Raw genomic sequence first — 15,990 nt, 5'->3', positions numbered from 1 at the left:
CCAAACATGTATTCATGTAATTTTCTCACTTATAGATCTTTCTAACACTGGCGTTCCCAACCTGGCATCCGTGAACCCCTTGCTTCATACCAGTGGTCCATGGCATAAAAATGGTTGGGGACCCCTGCTCTGACAACTTACCATCCTGCTGCAGAAGAGGGGGTTACAGTTGTAGGCGCCATGCAGCAGTTGGTGGGAGAAAGGGTTAAGCAGGGGTGAACTGTGCCTAGTTGGTTGCCCAGGTTGGAATGTGGAACCATGGGAAGTGTTCCTGCACATTCAGAAGCACCAAGGATTATTGCGTTAGGGGGGCATTCGGCAGGCCAGCAAACAACCCCATTCAATGGCTTGTTGCTGTAATATTTTATTGCGTACACAACTGGTTAAGTTTAAAAATAATTTTGCCAGTTGTTCTATCATAACGCTGGGTTGTTTTGGAGAGAGGGCCTGTTGAGATTGCTGAGGTGCTGGGACGAGCAGTAGTCTTTGACTATAGATCCTGGTCTTTGGGGGCTTGCTATTGCTTTTCATGGTGGGTGGTGGTGGTTGTGGTGGGGGGGGATGATACTTTCTTCTGGACAAGTGGGGGTGGTCGATGCTTTGATGCTGCTTGTGCATGGGAGGGGGAAGGGGGCTTTGGGGTTCGAATGTTTTTCTGTCATTTATTCTTCAGGTTTTTTACCTTTCTCGCGGATGTCTGTGAAGAGTAAGGATTTCAGGTTGTACACTGTACACATTCTCTGACATTAAATTCAGCCGTTGCCTTGTGGGCTGCTGTGGAGGCTGGGTCGCCAGGATAAGAAGTAAGACGTGTACAGGGGCTGTGGGGTTCTTGTCTAAGTGTCAGTTGAATGTGGAAAGGGTTAGCACTGAGGCTTTGATCAAGAGTTGCATAGTGAGCCAAGAGGAGAGTATTGGGACTGTCATACTTTTATCTGTAGGGGATGGAGGATGTGATCACCTCTCCTGGGTCCAACATATTGATGCAATTACAAAGAAGACATTAGGAGTATGAGGTGGTTTTGTATGTCACCAAAAACGCCAGCAATTTTCTTTTTGCTCTCTTTTTTTCCACTAATTATTTATTATTTTAATGTTTCTTATGGTAACTTATAGCAATATATTTAAGTATTGCACCGTCATAGTCATAACAACAGAAGTCTGGAATTTGGAAAACCAGAGCAAGTAATTCTACCTTCGGGTCCAGCCCCAGCACCACAGCTGATCAGAATCAGAATCAGGTCTGTGGCAGCCACAAAACAACAGCTTTCATGACGTCAGTGCTAATAAATCTGATTCTAATCAGCTGTGGTGCTGGGAGTGGACCGGAAGGTTGAATTACTTTTACTTGATCTGGTTTTGTAAATTCCAGACCTCTGTTGTTATTACTAACCTATCCTCAAGCTCTGTGGAGGCTTGATTCTGCATGAGTGGTCCATCAAGGGGTCATACCACGAAAGGCACCTTAACATTGATTGGTATAACATCAATGCAAGTCTTCATCACCGGGGAAGCCAATATGGCAAATGTGTACTTTTCTTCAGCAGGGAAGAAGCACAAGACTATCTTTGAACTTTGTAGTAGTAACCAACCCATGAACTATAAGTACATTAATTTAAAGAGTAATCTAAACATCTTGTATCCATAAACAAATGAGTTCCTATCAGAAATAAATACTAACAGAGTTATGGCAAAATCCATGGCACGTCCACATGGTCATGTAACTTCACTTAAGCCACCATTATGGTCTCTCTACTTTGAGAACAAACATGATGTATAGTGTGTTTCTATAATAAGGTGTTTTACATCATGATTTTTAAAAAGTGCAAACAAATCTTGCAGATTGATTTTCAAAAGGAACGCAAAAACACAGACCAATACAGCACAGTACAGGCCCTTTGATCCATGATGCATGCTGACCCCCTTACCTTAGAAAGGATGCACTGACACTGGAGAGGGTTCAAAGGAGGTTCATGTCATATGAAGATTGTATGATGGCTCTGGGGCTGTATTCACTGGGATTCAGAAGAATGAGGGGTGACCTAATTGAAACCTACTGAACGGTGAAAGGCCTTGGTAGAGTGGATGTGGAGAGGATGTTTCCAGTGGTGGAGAGTCTAGGACCAGAAGACACAGCAACGGAATAGATGAGTCCTTTCAGAGCGGAGGTGAGGATGTGTTTCTTTAGCCAGGGAGTGGTGAATCTCTGGAATTCCTTGCCACAGGTGGCCGTGAAGTCCAGGTTTTTATGTATATTCGAGACAGAGGTTGATAGATTCTAGAACGGATATGGGAGAAGGCAGGAGATTGAGGCTGAGAGGAAAATGTATCAGCCATGATGAACGGTGGAATTGACTCGATGGGCCAAATGGCCTAATTCTGCTCCTATATCTTATGGTCTTTAACCTACACTAAGATCAATCTACCCCTTCCCTCCTACACCTTCAAAGGTTTATCTGTTAAAAAAGACGTTCTTTTTGAGTTCTCACCTTTCTTTTCAGGTACCGGGCAGAAATGTGTGTTGCAGGCTTCTGTTGAGGCTGGCTTTTGGTGCAGAAGGCAACCTGAGGTTGGCCGGCCATATGCAAGGCAGTGCACTGCGCGGGCTCGAACCCCTCCGCCACAGCTAACCGAGCACTGGGAAACAAAAATCAGTCTGTTACTAGGTTTTGGTAGCTAAAAATAAAAACACGTTAAAGGTATCATGTTATGAAAATCAAAAGACCAGAGATGCTGTAAAAGAAAACAGAAAATGAACTGATTTCAGCATTTTTAATGTATTATTATAACTTCTGTTTTTAGACATGGGTAGGAGGTACAAACCCCATTTCCAGAAAAGTTGGGATATTTCCCAAAATGCAATAAAAACAAAAATCTGTGATATATTAATTCATGTGAACCTTTATTTAACTGACAAAAGTACAAAGAAAAGATTTTCAATAGTTTTACTGACCAACTTAATTGTATTTTGTAAATATACACAAATTTAGAATTTGATGGCTCACATGATCATCCACCACCTACTCTCATGGCTTTGAGTGACCCCGATCGGGGGAGCTAAGCAGGTGCTACACTTTGCCGAAGGGTGACCTGCAGGCTAATGGAGGGAAGGAGTGCCTTATACCTCTTTTGGTAGGGATGTATCTCTACTTCGCCAACTGCAGGAGGCAAACTATCCACTGATATTTACTATAAACCCACTGATTCCCACATTCCAAACACGTAAGATTAGGATCAGTAAATTGTGGGCAGGCTACATTGGCGTTGGAAGCATGTTGATACTTGCAGGCTGTGCTGATGTGATTTGATGCAAACACCACATTCCACTTTATGTCTTGATGTATGTGTGAAAAATAAAGCTGATCTTTAATCTTTCAATCTAACCCGCACATCTTTGGAAGATGGGAGGAAATCAGCGCACTTGGGGGGAAGCCACATGGTCACGGGGAGAACATACAAACTCCTTACAGACAGCAGCAGAAATGGAGCCCCAAGTCTTACAGCTGGCACTGTTATGGAGACTGGCACTATGCTACCACGCTGGCCCTGCGTTGGCAAGACCAAGCATCGAGTGTGCCACCGCTTTGCAGGGTGCATACTCTCTGTCTGCAATGGTCGTCCCGTGCTCCCAGCGGCAGGCCGGCTCAATTCCCCTTCCCATTCCAACACCCTTCTGGCCATCCTTGGCTGTCTCCACTGCCAGGCTGAGGCCCGACTCAGGCTAGAGAAGCCTGCAACCCAGGGGCATGAACATTGAGTTCAAAATGTTAGTTCCTGTGGTGCAAATACTAAATGGTTATGACAAGTGGACATTTAGTTACCAGTCAATTAATCTTAGCTGGTGTAAATCTATCTAATCTCAGCTGAGTGAAGGTACAGCAATAAAGGCCTGACAGAAATAAATAGGTGATTCATCACTACGACTAATTTTGGAACTGGCTAACTAGATAACTCAGGAAAACACAGACAAGAGATGATCTGCAGATGCTGGAAATCCAAAGCAACACACATAATCCTGACGAAGGGACTCGGCCCCAAGCAGTGACTATTCACTCTCTTCCATGGATGCTGCCTGGCCTGCTGAGTTCCTCCGGGCATTTTGTGTGTGAACTCAGTAGAACAATTCCGTTTTAGTTTAAATTACTTCAGAGCCCTCAGTATTTGGTAGACAATGTTGCATCTCTGTAAAGCCCTGGTGAGGCCACACTTGGAATACTGTGTTCGGTTCTGGTCACCTCGTTAGAGGAAGACTGTGGAAGTTTTAGGGAGGGTGCAGAGGAGATTTCCCACAATACCCCTGGACAAGGAGGCATTTCTCATGAGGTTCTGTTGGGAGAACAGGAAGGGCTTTTCTTTTTGGAGCAAAGGATGAGAGGTGACTTGGTAGAGGTGTACAAGATGTTAAGAGTGGATAACCAGAGACATTTTTCCAGGGCAGAAATGGTTAATATGAGGCAGGCATAATTTTAAGGTGATTGGAGGAAAGTACAGAGAAGATGTCAGATGGAATTTCTTTACACTGAGAGTAACGGGTGCATGGAACACCCTGCCAGGGATGGTGGGAAGGACAGATACACTGGAAACAGTTAGGAAACTCTAAAATAGGCACATGGATGATAGAAAAATGAAGGACTATGTAGGGGGGGAAAGGTCAGATTGATCTTAGAGTAGGTAAAAGGGCAGCACAATATTGTGGGCTGAAGGGTCTTGTACTGTGCTGTAATGTTCCACATTCGATACTGATGACAGCAAGGGATAGCAGCAGATGATCTTTCACTGGCAGCAGCTAATAGAGGCACTTGCTGATCCTGCTATAGGACTTGATGGTGGAGTAACCCAACTTGTCCTTGCCGGTGGGTTTAACTCACCCGTTACATGACTGCCCCTCATGACGTGCTTGACTCACTGATCCCTGCGCTCCCCCCTACCGGTGAGAGTCACTCCCTCACTGCATCACTGATCCTTGCTGGCAAATCCCTGACCCTTCATTGTGACTTCCCGCTACTTCCAAAGTTGAACGTGTCCAATTCGGAGGCTTTTGGTACCCCATAGTTCAGAAACCTATTCACAGCCGAGACGGCTATCTTTGGAGAAAGCAGTACAGTATGGTAGCCTTAAATCTCATCTATAGTGGCTAGCGTAACACTACTTTAGCATCAGCGACCCAGGTTCAACAATGCTGCTCTCTGTAAGCCTGCTTCTCCCATGTTTGGGTGGGTTTGCTCTGGTGCCCTCCCACTTTTGCTTCGTAAGTGTGGGCATTTGCAGGCTGCCCCCAGCACAGCCTCAGCCAGTGTTGCTCATTGATGGAAAGAACACATTTCACTGTCTGTTTTGATGTACATGTGATAAATGAAGCTCATTTTTAATTGCCTGAATATTTAAAAGTACAATCTCTGGAAGAGTTCTTCCCCTTAAATTCATGTTTTAGTTCCATGTAAGATGATGAAACTAAAGCGGTCATCCTTCCATTTGATTCCCAAGACATGGTAGCATAGTGGTTAGTACAAAGCTTTACAGCGCAGATGGCCTGGGTTCAATTCCCGCCATTGCCCTATAAGAAGTGTGCATGTTCTTCCCATGACCGAAAGGGTTTCCTCTGGTTTCCTCTCACAGTCCAAAGACCTAACGGTTGGTAGGTTAACTGGTCATTGTAAATTGCCCTGTGATTAGGCTGGGGTTAAATCGGGGGATTGCAGGGTGGCCTGTTCCGTGCCGTATCTCAATAGAAACAAAAAGACGGAACAACTGTCCGAACAAATTCCTGAGACTAAGTCTGAACAAACGAACAGGGAGCTGAGTGCAGCACTTCACAGATTAGGGTTCAATTCCCACTGTAAGGAATTTGTGGACCTTTGGGTTTCCTCTGCGGCTCTGGTTTCCTTCTACATGCCAAAGAAGTATGGTCAGCGTAGAGAGTTGTGGGCATGCTATGTTGGTGCTGGAAGCATGGTGATACTTATAGACTGACCAGTACAGTCCTTGCTGATTTAATACAAATGATGCATTTCACTGTATATTTCACTGTCCACATGACAAACGAATTAAATATTATATATGATATTATTACAATGTTATTGGACATGTCCCTACCTGAGACCAGGGTGAGGCATACCAACTTGTCAGTGCGTTGCTGTAAACAGCCTCGTTTGATGGCTTGGGACACGCTCGGAGAACACAGGCTTTCTCCAGCTCCAGGTTAGGTTTCGGCAAGTGGTTACATCTTTTGTACGCAAACTCTTTGTACTTTCCAGAATTATCCTTGTCCGCACACTTTAAGTGTCTCTTCTGAATCCCTTTACCACAAGTTACAGAGCACTGGAAAGTAAAAGGGTAGGAAAAAATTAAGCTTCTGGATGATAAGACCATAAGGCATACAAGCAGTATTAGGCCATTTGGTCTATCAACTCTACTTCACCATTCCATCATGGCTGAGTTACTGTATTATTCCAATGGGGTTGATCATTCTCCTGTACTCTCCCCATAACCTTTGACATCCTGACCAATCAAGGACCTATCAACCTCCACTTTAAATATTCCTGATGACTTGGCCTCCACAGCCGTCTGTGGCAATGAATTCCACAGAATCACCATCCTCTTGGTACATTTATGATCTTCTGATTAAAACATGGCAAGGAGGCAACTTCAGCAAGACTGACATAAAGAGCAGCTGCCACATGGGGAAGATAAAGCAGGAGATGTCAGCTATTCAGACAGCCTATATGGAAGGGAATAAACTGCTGACATTTTGGGCCGAGACCCTTCATCAGGACTGGAAGAACAGAAGCCAGAATAAGGTGGTCAGCGAAGGGAAGAAGTACAAGCTGGCAGGTGATAGGTGAACCAGATAAGGGGGAGGGTGGGGAGCTGGGAGGGGACGTGGAAGAGGTGAAGGGCTGAAGGAAAAGGAATCTAAATTACACCTGTTCCAAACTATTAGGAGCTTCTGGATGCAGATAGATAAACAGCCAACATTATTGCATGAACATTGATTTCTCTAAGCTCTGTTAATGTCACTCCTCCCCTTCTTACCCCATCCCTAATTTTTAATTTTTAATAATTTTTTTTCTCTCTGTCCCTCTCACAATAACTCCTTGCCTGTTCTCCATCTTCCTCTGGTGCTCCCCTCCCCCTTTCTTTCTTCCAAGGCCTTCCGTCCAATGATCCTCTCCCTTCTCCAGCCTTGTATCCCTTTTGCCAATCAACTTTCCAGCTCTCGGCTTCATCTCTCCCCCTCCTGTCTTCTCCTATCATTTCAGGTCTCCCCTCCCCCTTCCACTTCCAAATCTCTTACTATCTCTTCTTTCAGTTAGTCCTGATGAAGGGTCTCGGCCCAAAATGTCGACTGTACTTCTTCCTGTAGATGCTGCCCGGCCTGCTGTGTTCCACCAGCATTTTGTGTGTGTTGATCAAAAATGGCAGGTTAGTTTCAGTATACTGGTAGGTGGCTGCACAGGATTATAGATTCAGCCAACTTCATCAAAGGCACAAACTTCCCCACAATTGAGGGCATCTTCAAGGGGTAGTGACTCAAGAAGGAGGCATCTATCGTTAGGAACATTCGCCATTTGGGCCATACCCTCTTCAAAGAAGCTGGGAGGGGATAGGTGGAAGAGGTAAAGGACTGAAGATTATATCTAATGGAAGAGGACAGTTGAGCATGGAAGAAAGGGAATGAAGAGGGGAACCAGAGGGAGGTGGTGGGTAGCTGAGGGGAAGAGAAGGGGTAAGAAGATAACCAGGATGGGGAATCTGAAAAGGAGGAGGAAGGGGGGGCAGGAAGTTACTAAAAAATGGAAAAATTGATGTTCATGCTGTCAGGTTGGAGGCTACCCAGTTGGAAAATAAGGTGGTGTTCCTCTTGCCTGAGTTTGGTCTCAACATGGCAGTGATATGATGCTGGTTAGATTTTGAGACTGGGGATCAGGGAAGAGCAAACAATCTGTCACCAGCAGAGATCTGGCTGGTGGGCGTACGGGGAGAGTGAAATGGAACACTGGGAGCTTGGGTGGGACCCTGATGTGGTGGAGCGACAGGCTGATCTTGGCAGCAGTGAGGAGGGAGAAGGTCACGGCAGCAGTGAGGAGGGAGAAGGTCACTGCAGCACGGCTGGGGCAGGTGACGGATGGAGATAACTTGCTAACTCACTTGACAAGTGCCCTAGCTCAGTGCCGGACTAGAGAGGCCAAGTTGTTCCAGGAATGCCTTCTTGATAGGTCTTCGTAAGGAAACATAGTCCATGTTTTTTCTGAAGGGAACACTGCACAGAAAATAATCTCTTGCCATGAACCTCTGACAAAGAAATTTTAACAGGTTTTAAGGCTCATGTTCCCAAGTCTCAGGTGAAGTTGTCAAGTGGGCACAAAATAGACACTGGCATAATAAATTTGTTAAAAATGATTTAACTGCATAATGCTGAAAACAAAAGACGCTTCACTCTGTATACTGAATTATTGATTGGTTATCCATTATTTTCTATTATGGTTTGATCCATGCATAAATTTGCAATCTTTTCTAGATGGATACTGTACCTCGGTCCATGCAGATATAAACCACTGCATTTTGCGATGTTTATGACAACGTTTCAACAGGCACGTTTCCTGGGTCTTGGGCTTTGGTTGGGCTTTGCAAGCACTGCCGTGTAGAATCTGTGTGCCCGGAGTAGGATGTGTGCTCTTACAGACAACGCTCCTCTTTCTCCATCCTTTTCCGCACGTTCGCGAACACTGGAGAGAAAGCAAGATGTGATACAAGTGGCCGCGCCAGCCCAGAAATCGTTACCTCGGATTTCTCATGCCCACAGTGAGGAACAAAGTCTGAGGAGATGCCCCTTCTCACACGCTGCACACATAACCATAACCACAGAACAGACTCCAATTCTGACTGGTTGTAAAACCACCGGCTGAATGCACAGGATTGGGAGAAACTGCAGAGGGCTGGAGACTAATCCACTTACAGGTTTAGTATATAAAACCTTGGATTCAGTTCGTTCAATTCCCAGTATCTCATAGATAGCCACACTTATCCCTTAGATTATTATCGCATATTTCAGTCCAGGTCTGAATATACAATTCAATATTAAAATCCTCTAATTTTGATTGTAATCTGCTACTGCTTATGTTCTGCATCTGTACTGGGTCTATTAAGATCTTTAGTGTCGGTAAAGCTATTCAGAGTTTCTTCATAAAACCTGTCACAACGGTTCAGATCTTGCTCGGAGCTTTGAAGAGTACCTCAGACCAGGCTCCTACGCTCCACGCGGGTGGACAGTTACGAGTATTGCACGCTTGCTTCCGAGTTGGCGCCGGAAATGGGCAGAGCATTTGGTGCATGTCTTCCAGCTTGTTGTAGGCGACTCTTCGAGCGCAGCGGACCTGCCTCTGCTGTTCACCTCTTCCACACGTTTGACTGCACTCTCCCCAGTCACCAACAGTCCAGCTGTGAAAAGACCCAAGCATAAATTGGACTGGAAGATTGAAACTGACGGACAGAAACCTGGAATGTAAGGTAATGTCTGTCTTTATGCCATGTAATCTTGTTTTTGAAAAGAACAAAGCACATTAGGCAGAACAAACTAACTTACTTTAACTTGCATGACTCTCGTTCTTCAAAGTCACCCACTCAGTCTGAGGTATATCAGAGAAACTGAGGTATTCTGCTCCTATGAAAGTCCATTCAAATGCAACGCCTTTTGATCCTATGCCTTATGGTCTTATGGTATACTGAAGTTTTAAGTTTAAATTCTATCCTCCTGATTATAAAGTAATGAAACATCAAAGTTGATTTAAGTCCATAAGACATAGGAGCAGAATTAGGCCATTCAGCCCATTGAGTTTGTTTCCTCATGGTTAATCTATTATCCCTTTCATTCTTATTCTCTGGCCTTTCTCCTGCAACCATTGATGCTCAATACCAACCAAGAAACTATCAAACTCTGTTTTAAATAGACCCAGTGACTAGGCCTCCACAGCCACCTATGGCAAGAGTTCCGTAGATCCGGCATGCTCTGGCTGAAGAAATTCCTCCTCATCCCTGTCATAAAGGGACATCTCTATATTCTGAGTGTGCGCCCTCTGGTCCTAGACTCCTCCACTGGAGGACACATCCTCTCCATGTCCATTCTATCTAGGGCTTTCAAAATTCGACAGGTTTCAATGAAATTCCCCCCTCATTATTTTAAATCTGTTGCTCAAATACAACAAGTGGATTTTTAAAGTTTTAAAGTACATTTATTATCAAATAATGTATAAATTATATAACCTTGAGATTTGTTTGCTTACAGGCGGCCGCAAAGCCACCACGAAAAGACGGAAAGAAAAAGAATAATCTTACTTCATTGTCACTTGAAATGTGTTGTGAACTGGAAATAAAATATATTTGACACTGTAACATTTTTGTGTGAACATTGGTTTAAATGACACACACAAAACGCTGGAGGAACTCAGCAGGTCACTGTGCATGGTGTAGCATTTAGCAGTAATTAATTAATAATTTATATAAAACCAGTCTCAGCGCATTGAGATTTACAAGCAATTATCATATTTACAAAACTATTCAATTGGAGAAAATGGCTTTTAACCCTGTACACTGGATGGACACCAAGTCATGGTATGGTGAAAACCTCTCAACTCTCTATGGCCCCGCAAGGTTCTATAGCCCAGACTGTTGAATTTATTCAAATGCTGGCTGTGTAATTCTGGTTCAGAAAGACTCTGCCTTTCAACTGGGATCTAAAAAGAAACCAAAGTTGATCTGCAGACATAAAATGACTGAGGCAGCAGGTGGAACACACCCATCTGTGGAGCTGTCAACCAGCTCACCAAGCTTTGCAAGTCCAGATCTCCTCAGCACCTCATGCTCCTCCAAGAGAACTTCTCAAACCCTCTTGCATGATCATATGGACTCCTGACCTCAGAATCTATCTTACGGTCCTATGGTGTTGTACTTTATTGTTTAACTGCACTGCACTCTCTCCGTAGCTTTTACACTGCTTTCTGTTATTGTTCTACCTCAAGGCATTGAACGATGATTTCAACTGTACGAACAATATATTAGAGAAGCTTATCACCGTCAAGAGAAAATCTGCAGATGCTGGAAATCCAAGCAACACACACAAAATGCTGGAGGAACTCAGCAGGCCAGGCAGCATCTATGGAAATAAGTACAGTCGACGTTTCAGGCCGAGACCCTTACCACTGTATCTTGGAATAATCATTTTATAATAAATAATACTAATTTATTCTTAAAGTATTGTCTTCTGAAAGTAAGCTTTTGTCATAATAATGCAGTAAGGTGAATAGTGCATGTTGAGAGCGTGCTCGGAGAGAGGGTTGTTATACAAATCACTGGACTTGTTTCAGTGGCCATCGGTGAGGAGTTGCAACAGTCATTCTGTGCCCAGCTACCCATCTTGTGTGGGTGCAGCAGGTCACTTCCTGACAGCCGGCTTGCTCACAGCTCAGGAGAGAACGAGAGCAAAGAGCTCAGACTGTAACTCAAACCATCACCGAGACAACCAGAAAAATGTCTGTCAGCACTTGTGCATGTTACCCCCGCAGTTACTTGGTGGACCTATTCTCTCAAAATATAAACAGAGCTTATTAACTCGACAACATGTGTCATAACCTGTGCACAAACTCTTTCAGTAATTCCCCCTCAGCCATGGTCAATAGTAAACATTGCCTTTAATCCTGAATTAAATTCAGGAATCATATCTTGGGGAAACAAGTGTTCCTTTCTGCTGCCTTAAGAGAGAGGACTTGGCTGAAAGCCAAAGATCACAGACTGCATATGAGAACGGTCAAAGATATCAGTTACAGAAAATGGTACTTACTGGATGGCTGAAGAAATGTTTAAGTGCCAGTGTGCATCACTAATAAGGCAAACCATGGGAATGATGTCACCTCCTATAAAGAAGTTCTCTGCGTGACTAAATCATTTTTTTTGTACCTACAGGTTTTGCAGACACTGCAGTTTCACTGGCTGCTATCTGCTCTGTCCTCATGTGAGAATGCAACTTACAAAAATACAACAATTGTTGCACGTACCACAGAAATATCAACGATAATAAACAAGGACATTGTATCAAACATTACCAACGCTGATTAATATTCTTATGGTTGATCTTATCAACCATGTCAGTACAAAAAGTGCAGGTCATTCCTCTCCTTTAGTAATCTGATATTTAAGTCATCGAAAATAATCCCCCCCACCCTCAAAAATTAAATTAAAGGCATAACTTTTTCATTAGCTTTGAGTATATCGCATTGTGAATGCTCGAACTTTGTTTTCTTTTTCCTTTAGATTATCAACATTTGTTTCTGAATAGACACAGGGAAAAAAGGTTATATATGGGTTGGAGTATTCCTGTCCACTTTAAACAGAGCACCTCAGTGACGGCCTGTCACAACAAAGTACATGAAGCTTTGGCTTCGCACAATACATGGCTCCAATGCTGATTAAGCATGCAGTATGGATAATGGTCTTGATCTGTGCATGATGACAAAAGTGAGTTTCAACTGCCCCATACCACACCAACAGCACAGGCATTGAATCCAAGTCTTCAGGGAGGACTCTAGGACTCTCCATACTGTAATATATACATACACACACACACACACACACATACATATACATACACACACACACATATATATATATATATATAGGCTCCATGCATGGGGAAAGCATTCTCAGAAACCTTAGACAGTACCGCAGCTGGCTGACTACAGCAAAGACTGCAAAGCAACAGCTCTCTCGAGGCAGCAGGTTCACAAGTAATCCCATGTCTTTACGTGCTAGGTTCCAACGTTTATCGGAAATCTTCATCTGAGTACGAGTGGTTCACTGCTGCACGATTTACATGGGAACTAAATGCACAAACAAAACATCATTGGGCATTTTAGTTTTCTTCAGGGGGTGTGCAGCAGATCTTTTGATATCATTTACAAAGTCCACCGGTCAACAGACGGCGTGGGCCATTTATACGAAAAACACGACTTAATGTGGTGGGGACTTGCCCGGGGAGGCGGTCGAGACAGGGACGTTTAAGAAACTCTTAGATAGGCACAGGGATGATAGAAAAATGGAGGGCCACATAGGAGTGATGGGTGAGATCAATGGTTCCTAATCTGGGGTCCATGGACCCCTTGGTTAATGGCATAAAGAGGGTTGGGAACCCCTGGGTTAGATTGATCTTGGAGTAGGTTAAAAGGTCAGCACATGACTATGGGCTGAAATGACTGTAATGTGTTGTAGTGCTCTAGTGTAATCTATGAGCATTGGTTTGGTGTTCACCATGAATGGCCTGATCTTATCCAATCCGCTTCTACTTGGTCCAGATCATTCATGTATTATCCTGCAGATAGGTCAACCAAAATGCACCTTCCCTGGCGTTTAGTCCCACAACCAGGCACTGTTAATGTTCTTAAAGGGCCCGTCATGAGTCAGCTTGATTATCCTCCCACACGTTCCAGTTACTTTTCGACAACTGCACTGCTCTTGATGATGCCCCCTCTGCTGCCTATCAGTGTTCCCCTCCATTAATGATGCCCACCCATCATTCTCCTGATCCTGCACAAGACACACTGAAGCTGCGAACGCTGACACACAAATCACCCATCATCAGGGTTCTTGCCCAACTCCTAACCTCCCCTTCCTCTTCCAGTCCTGAAGAAGGGCCTCAACCTGAACCATCGACTGTTTAGATGCTACCTGACCTTGGCATTTTGTGTGTGCTGATCCTACAGTCTTCCTCACCCTCCCCACCATCCCCCCCACCCCACCACATGCTGCTGATAGGCTACCTGACATCCTCCACCAGGTCGACAACGATGGGTCTAGCAAAAGAAAGGACTTGCTGTGCCCAAAGCACGCAAAGCCTCCTGTTGTGCACAAACCCAAGGGGTATGTGTAAGTTGAACTGTGAATGATAGGAAACCTGGATCCCTACATTATTGATTTTTATAATATAAATTTGCCAATAGATCTCTAAATATCACCTGACACCAGTTGTTTGCAATGATGTCAAATGTTCCAAGGTCCATTCTTTAACTTTGGTGTTCTCTAAAAAGTGGAGTTAGTGGCTACTGCTAGACAGAGGAGTTCTGGGATGGTTTTCCAACCAGGACACGCCCTCTTCTCATTGCTACCATCTGGGAGGAGGCACAGGAACCTGAAGACACACACTCAATTTTTTATGAACAGCTTTTTCCCTTCCACCATCAGATTTGTAAACGGTCCATGAACCCATAAAAACAATCGACCTCAATACCTTTGATCTTTTTTTTGCACTGTTGTGTGCACTGTAATACCTTCCTTGCGCAGTTTAACCAGCCACACTGCTCTGAATTTCTGCTTTCACAAACGATGAACTAACCAAGCGACCTCCCACTCTCCTGGATCCACTAATCTGTTTTGGTCTTGACTTACCAGCATCATTCCCATCCCGTCCCACTAATTGCACTCACAACTTGATTCGCTGAACCACTTTGCTGCGCACTCACCAGGGGACAACAAAAACTAATCGAGAGAATAGCTGGGATTCCCTTTGTTTATTCGGGGCACTATGTCGCATAATTGGTACAGAAGACTGTTGCTGAACAGTTTCTAACTGGCGTCAACTGCATGTACTTGTGTGGTGTTTACCCTGCCTAGGGACGGTCTTTAAATAGAATCAGAATCAGAATCTGGTTTATTATCACCGCCATGTGATGAGAAATTTGTTAACTTAGCAGCAGCAGTTCAATGTGATACATCATCTCGAAGAGAAAGAAAGCAGTGATTTGTTTTGCTCGCTACGGTGTCAAACATTCAGGCTTAGAGACGCCAGAAACAGCTGGGAGTGAAAATGAAACAATTTCACTACTTCAACAAGTTAGGAACTACGAAGAATCTGGAGACATCAACAATCATCTTGAATGTTACAATGAAAATGAAGATTTTGAGGATGTAATCATCAAAAGCATTGTTTGTAGGCAGTCCATTATCTGCTCTAGGTACCTGTGCTGAACTGATACACAGTTAGATACTACTGTAGTAGTATTGGTCGTGTTCTAATTCATTCTGTATTTCATTTAAATACATAATTTGTTACTCAGTTAAATGGTAGTTTGAATTTTTATACCTTTTAAACTACTTCCATGAAACTTCGGGTAATTGGGCCAGCGGCTTAATCGGGTTAAAATGTGCCGATCCTGATGCGTCCCAGTTCACTGGAGTCCACTGTGTATGTACTTCCTATTCTAATATGTATTGCCCTGTATTGCAGCCACAAAACAAGTTTCATGACAAATGCCCATGATTCTGATTCTGATTCAAGCAAGATACATTGATGGAGTGGATGGGGGATCTGTAAGCAGGTCGAAAGGTCTTGGAAGATTCAAGGTGGTGAGAGAGCAGCAAGGTGGTCAGAGCTTAGTGCGATGGGGTGGGCTGGGAATGATATTGGTGAGTCAGGAACATGAACGGAGGGTCCAGGAGAGTGAGTGGTTGCTTGGTTGGTTCGTCATGGAGGCAGCAGTTCAAAGGAGTCAAGCTGGTCAAACTGTACAAGGAAGGTGAGTATGGGCCTTAATACAGAGAGTGAGTCTAACGCCATGTCGAGAGTGCCAATGGCTGTGGAGCCAAGGACAACCTGGGGCTCTACACAGCATGGAAATCATAGCAAGTGCACATGTGAATCTTGAAGAGAAGTACCAGGTCAAATTTGTGAATAGCACAGCTCCATCCATAAGTGGTCAAAGCTATAGTCTAATACTAGGCAACAGAATTCGCAGCCCACCAGTTCTAACAATGGTTTCTGTTCATTTTAACTTGTGCAATCTTGCTCAGTTTTCACTGTTAATTTAAACTATTGTCTCAGATTTATATTTTCAGCACCATTTATTTTAAGGTCATCTCTTCTCCTCTCCTATCAAATTCCTTCTTCTTCACCCTTTACCTCTTCCACCAATCATCTCCCAGCTTCTCAGTTCACCAGCCCCTCCCCAT

At 44.0% G+C, this 15,990-nt stretch overlaps 1 protein-coding gene across 1 annotated transcript in view; it reads right to left on the bottom strand.

Moving 5' to 3' along the window:
* The window catches only part of adamts16 (ADAM metallopeptidase with thrombospondin type 1 motif, 16), a 194,209-nt gene that overhangs the window by 2,181 nt on the left and 176,038 nt on the right, over positions 1-15,990 (bottom strand). Inside the window, exons 19-22 of the mRNA XM_073024361.1 lie at positions 9,234-9,438; positions 8,532-8,726; positions 6,094-6,318; positions 2,490-2,637 (exon numbers count right to left, since the gene is read on the bottom strand). Of these exons, the coding sequence (XP_072880462.1) occupies positions 2,490-2,637; positions 6,094-6,318; positions 8,532-8,726; positions 9,234-9,438 (773 nt within the window). The remainder of the gene's footprint in view (positions 1-2,489; positions 2,638-6,093; positions 6,319-8,531; positions 8,727-9,233; positions 9,439-15,990) is intronic.

This window comes from Hemitrygon akajei, chromosome 20 (genome assembly GCF_048418815.1).
Source record: "Hemitrygon akajei chromosome 20, sHemAka1.3, whole genome shotgun sequence".
In the NCBI taxonomy this organism is placed as follows: Eukaryota; Metazoa; Chordata; class Chondrichthyes; order Myliobatiformes; family Dasyatidae; genus Hemitrygon; species Hemitrygon akajei.
The sequence above is the reverse complement of the archived record's forward strand: the minus strand, read 5'-3'. Positions and strand labels throughout refer to the sequence as shown.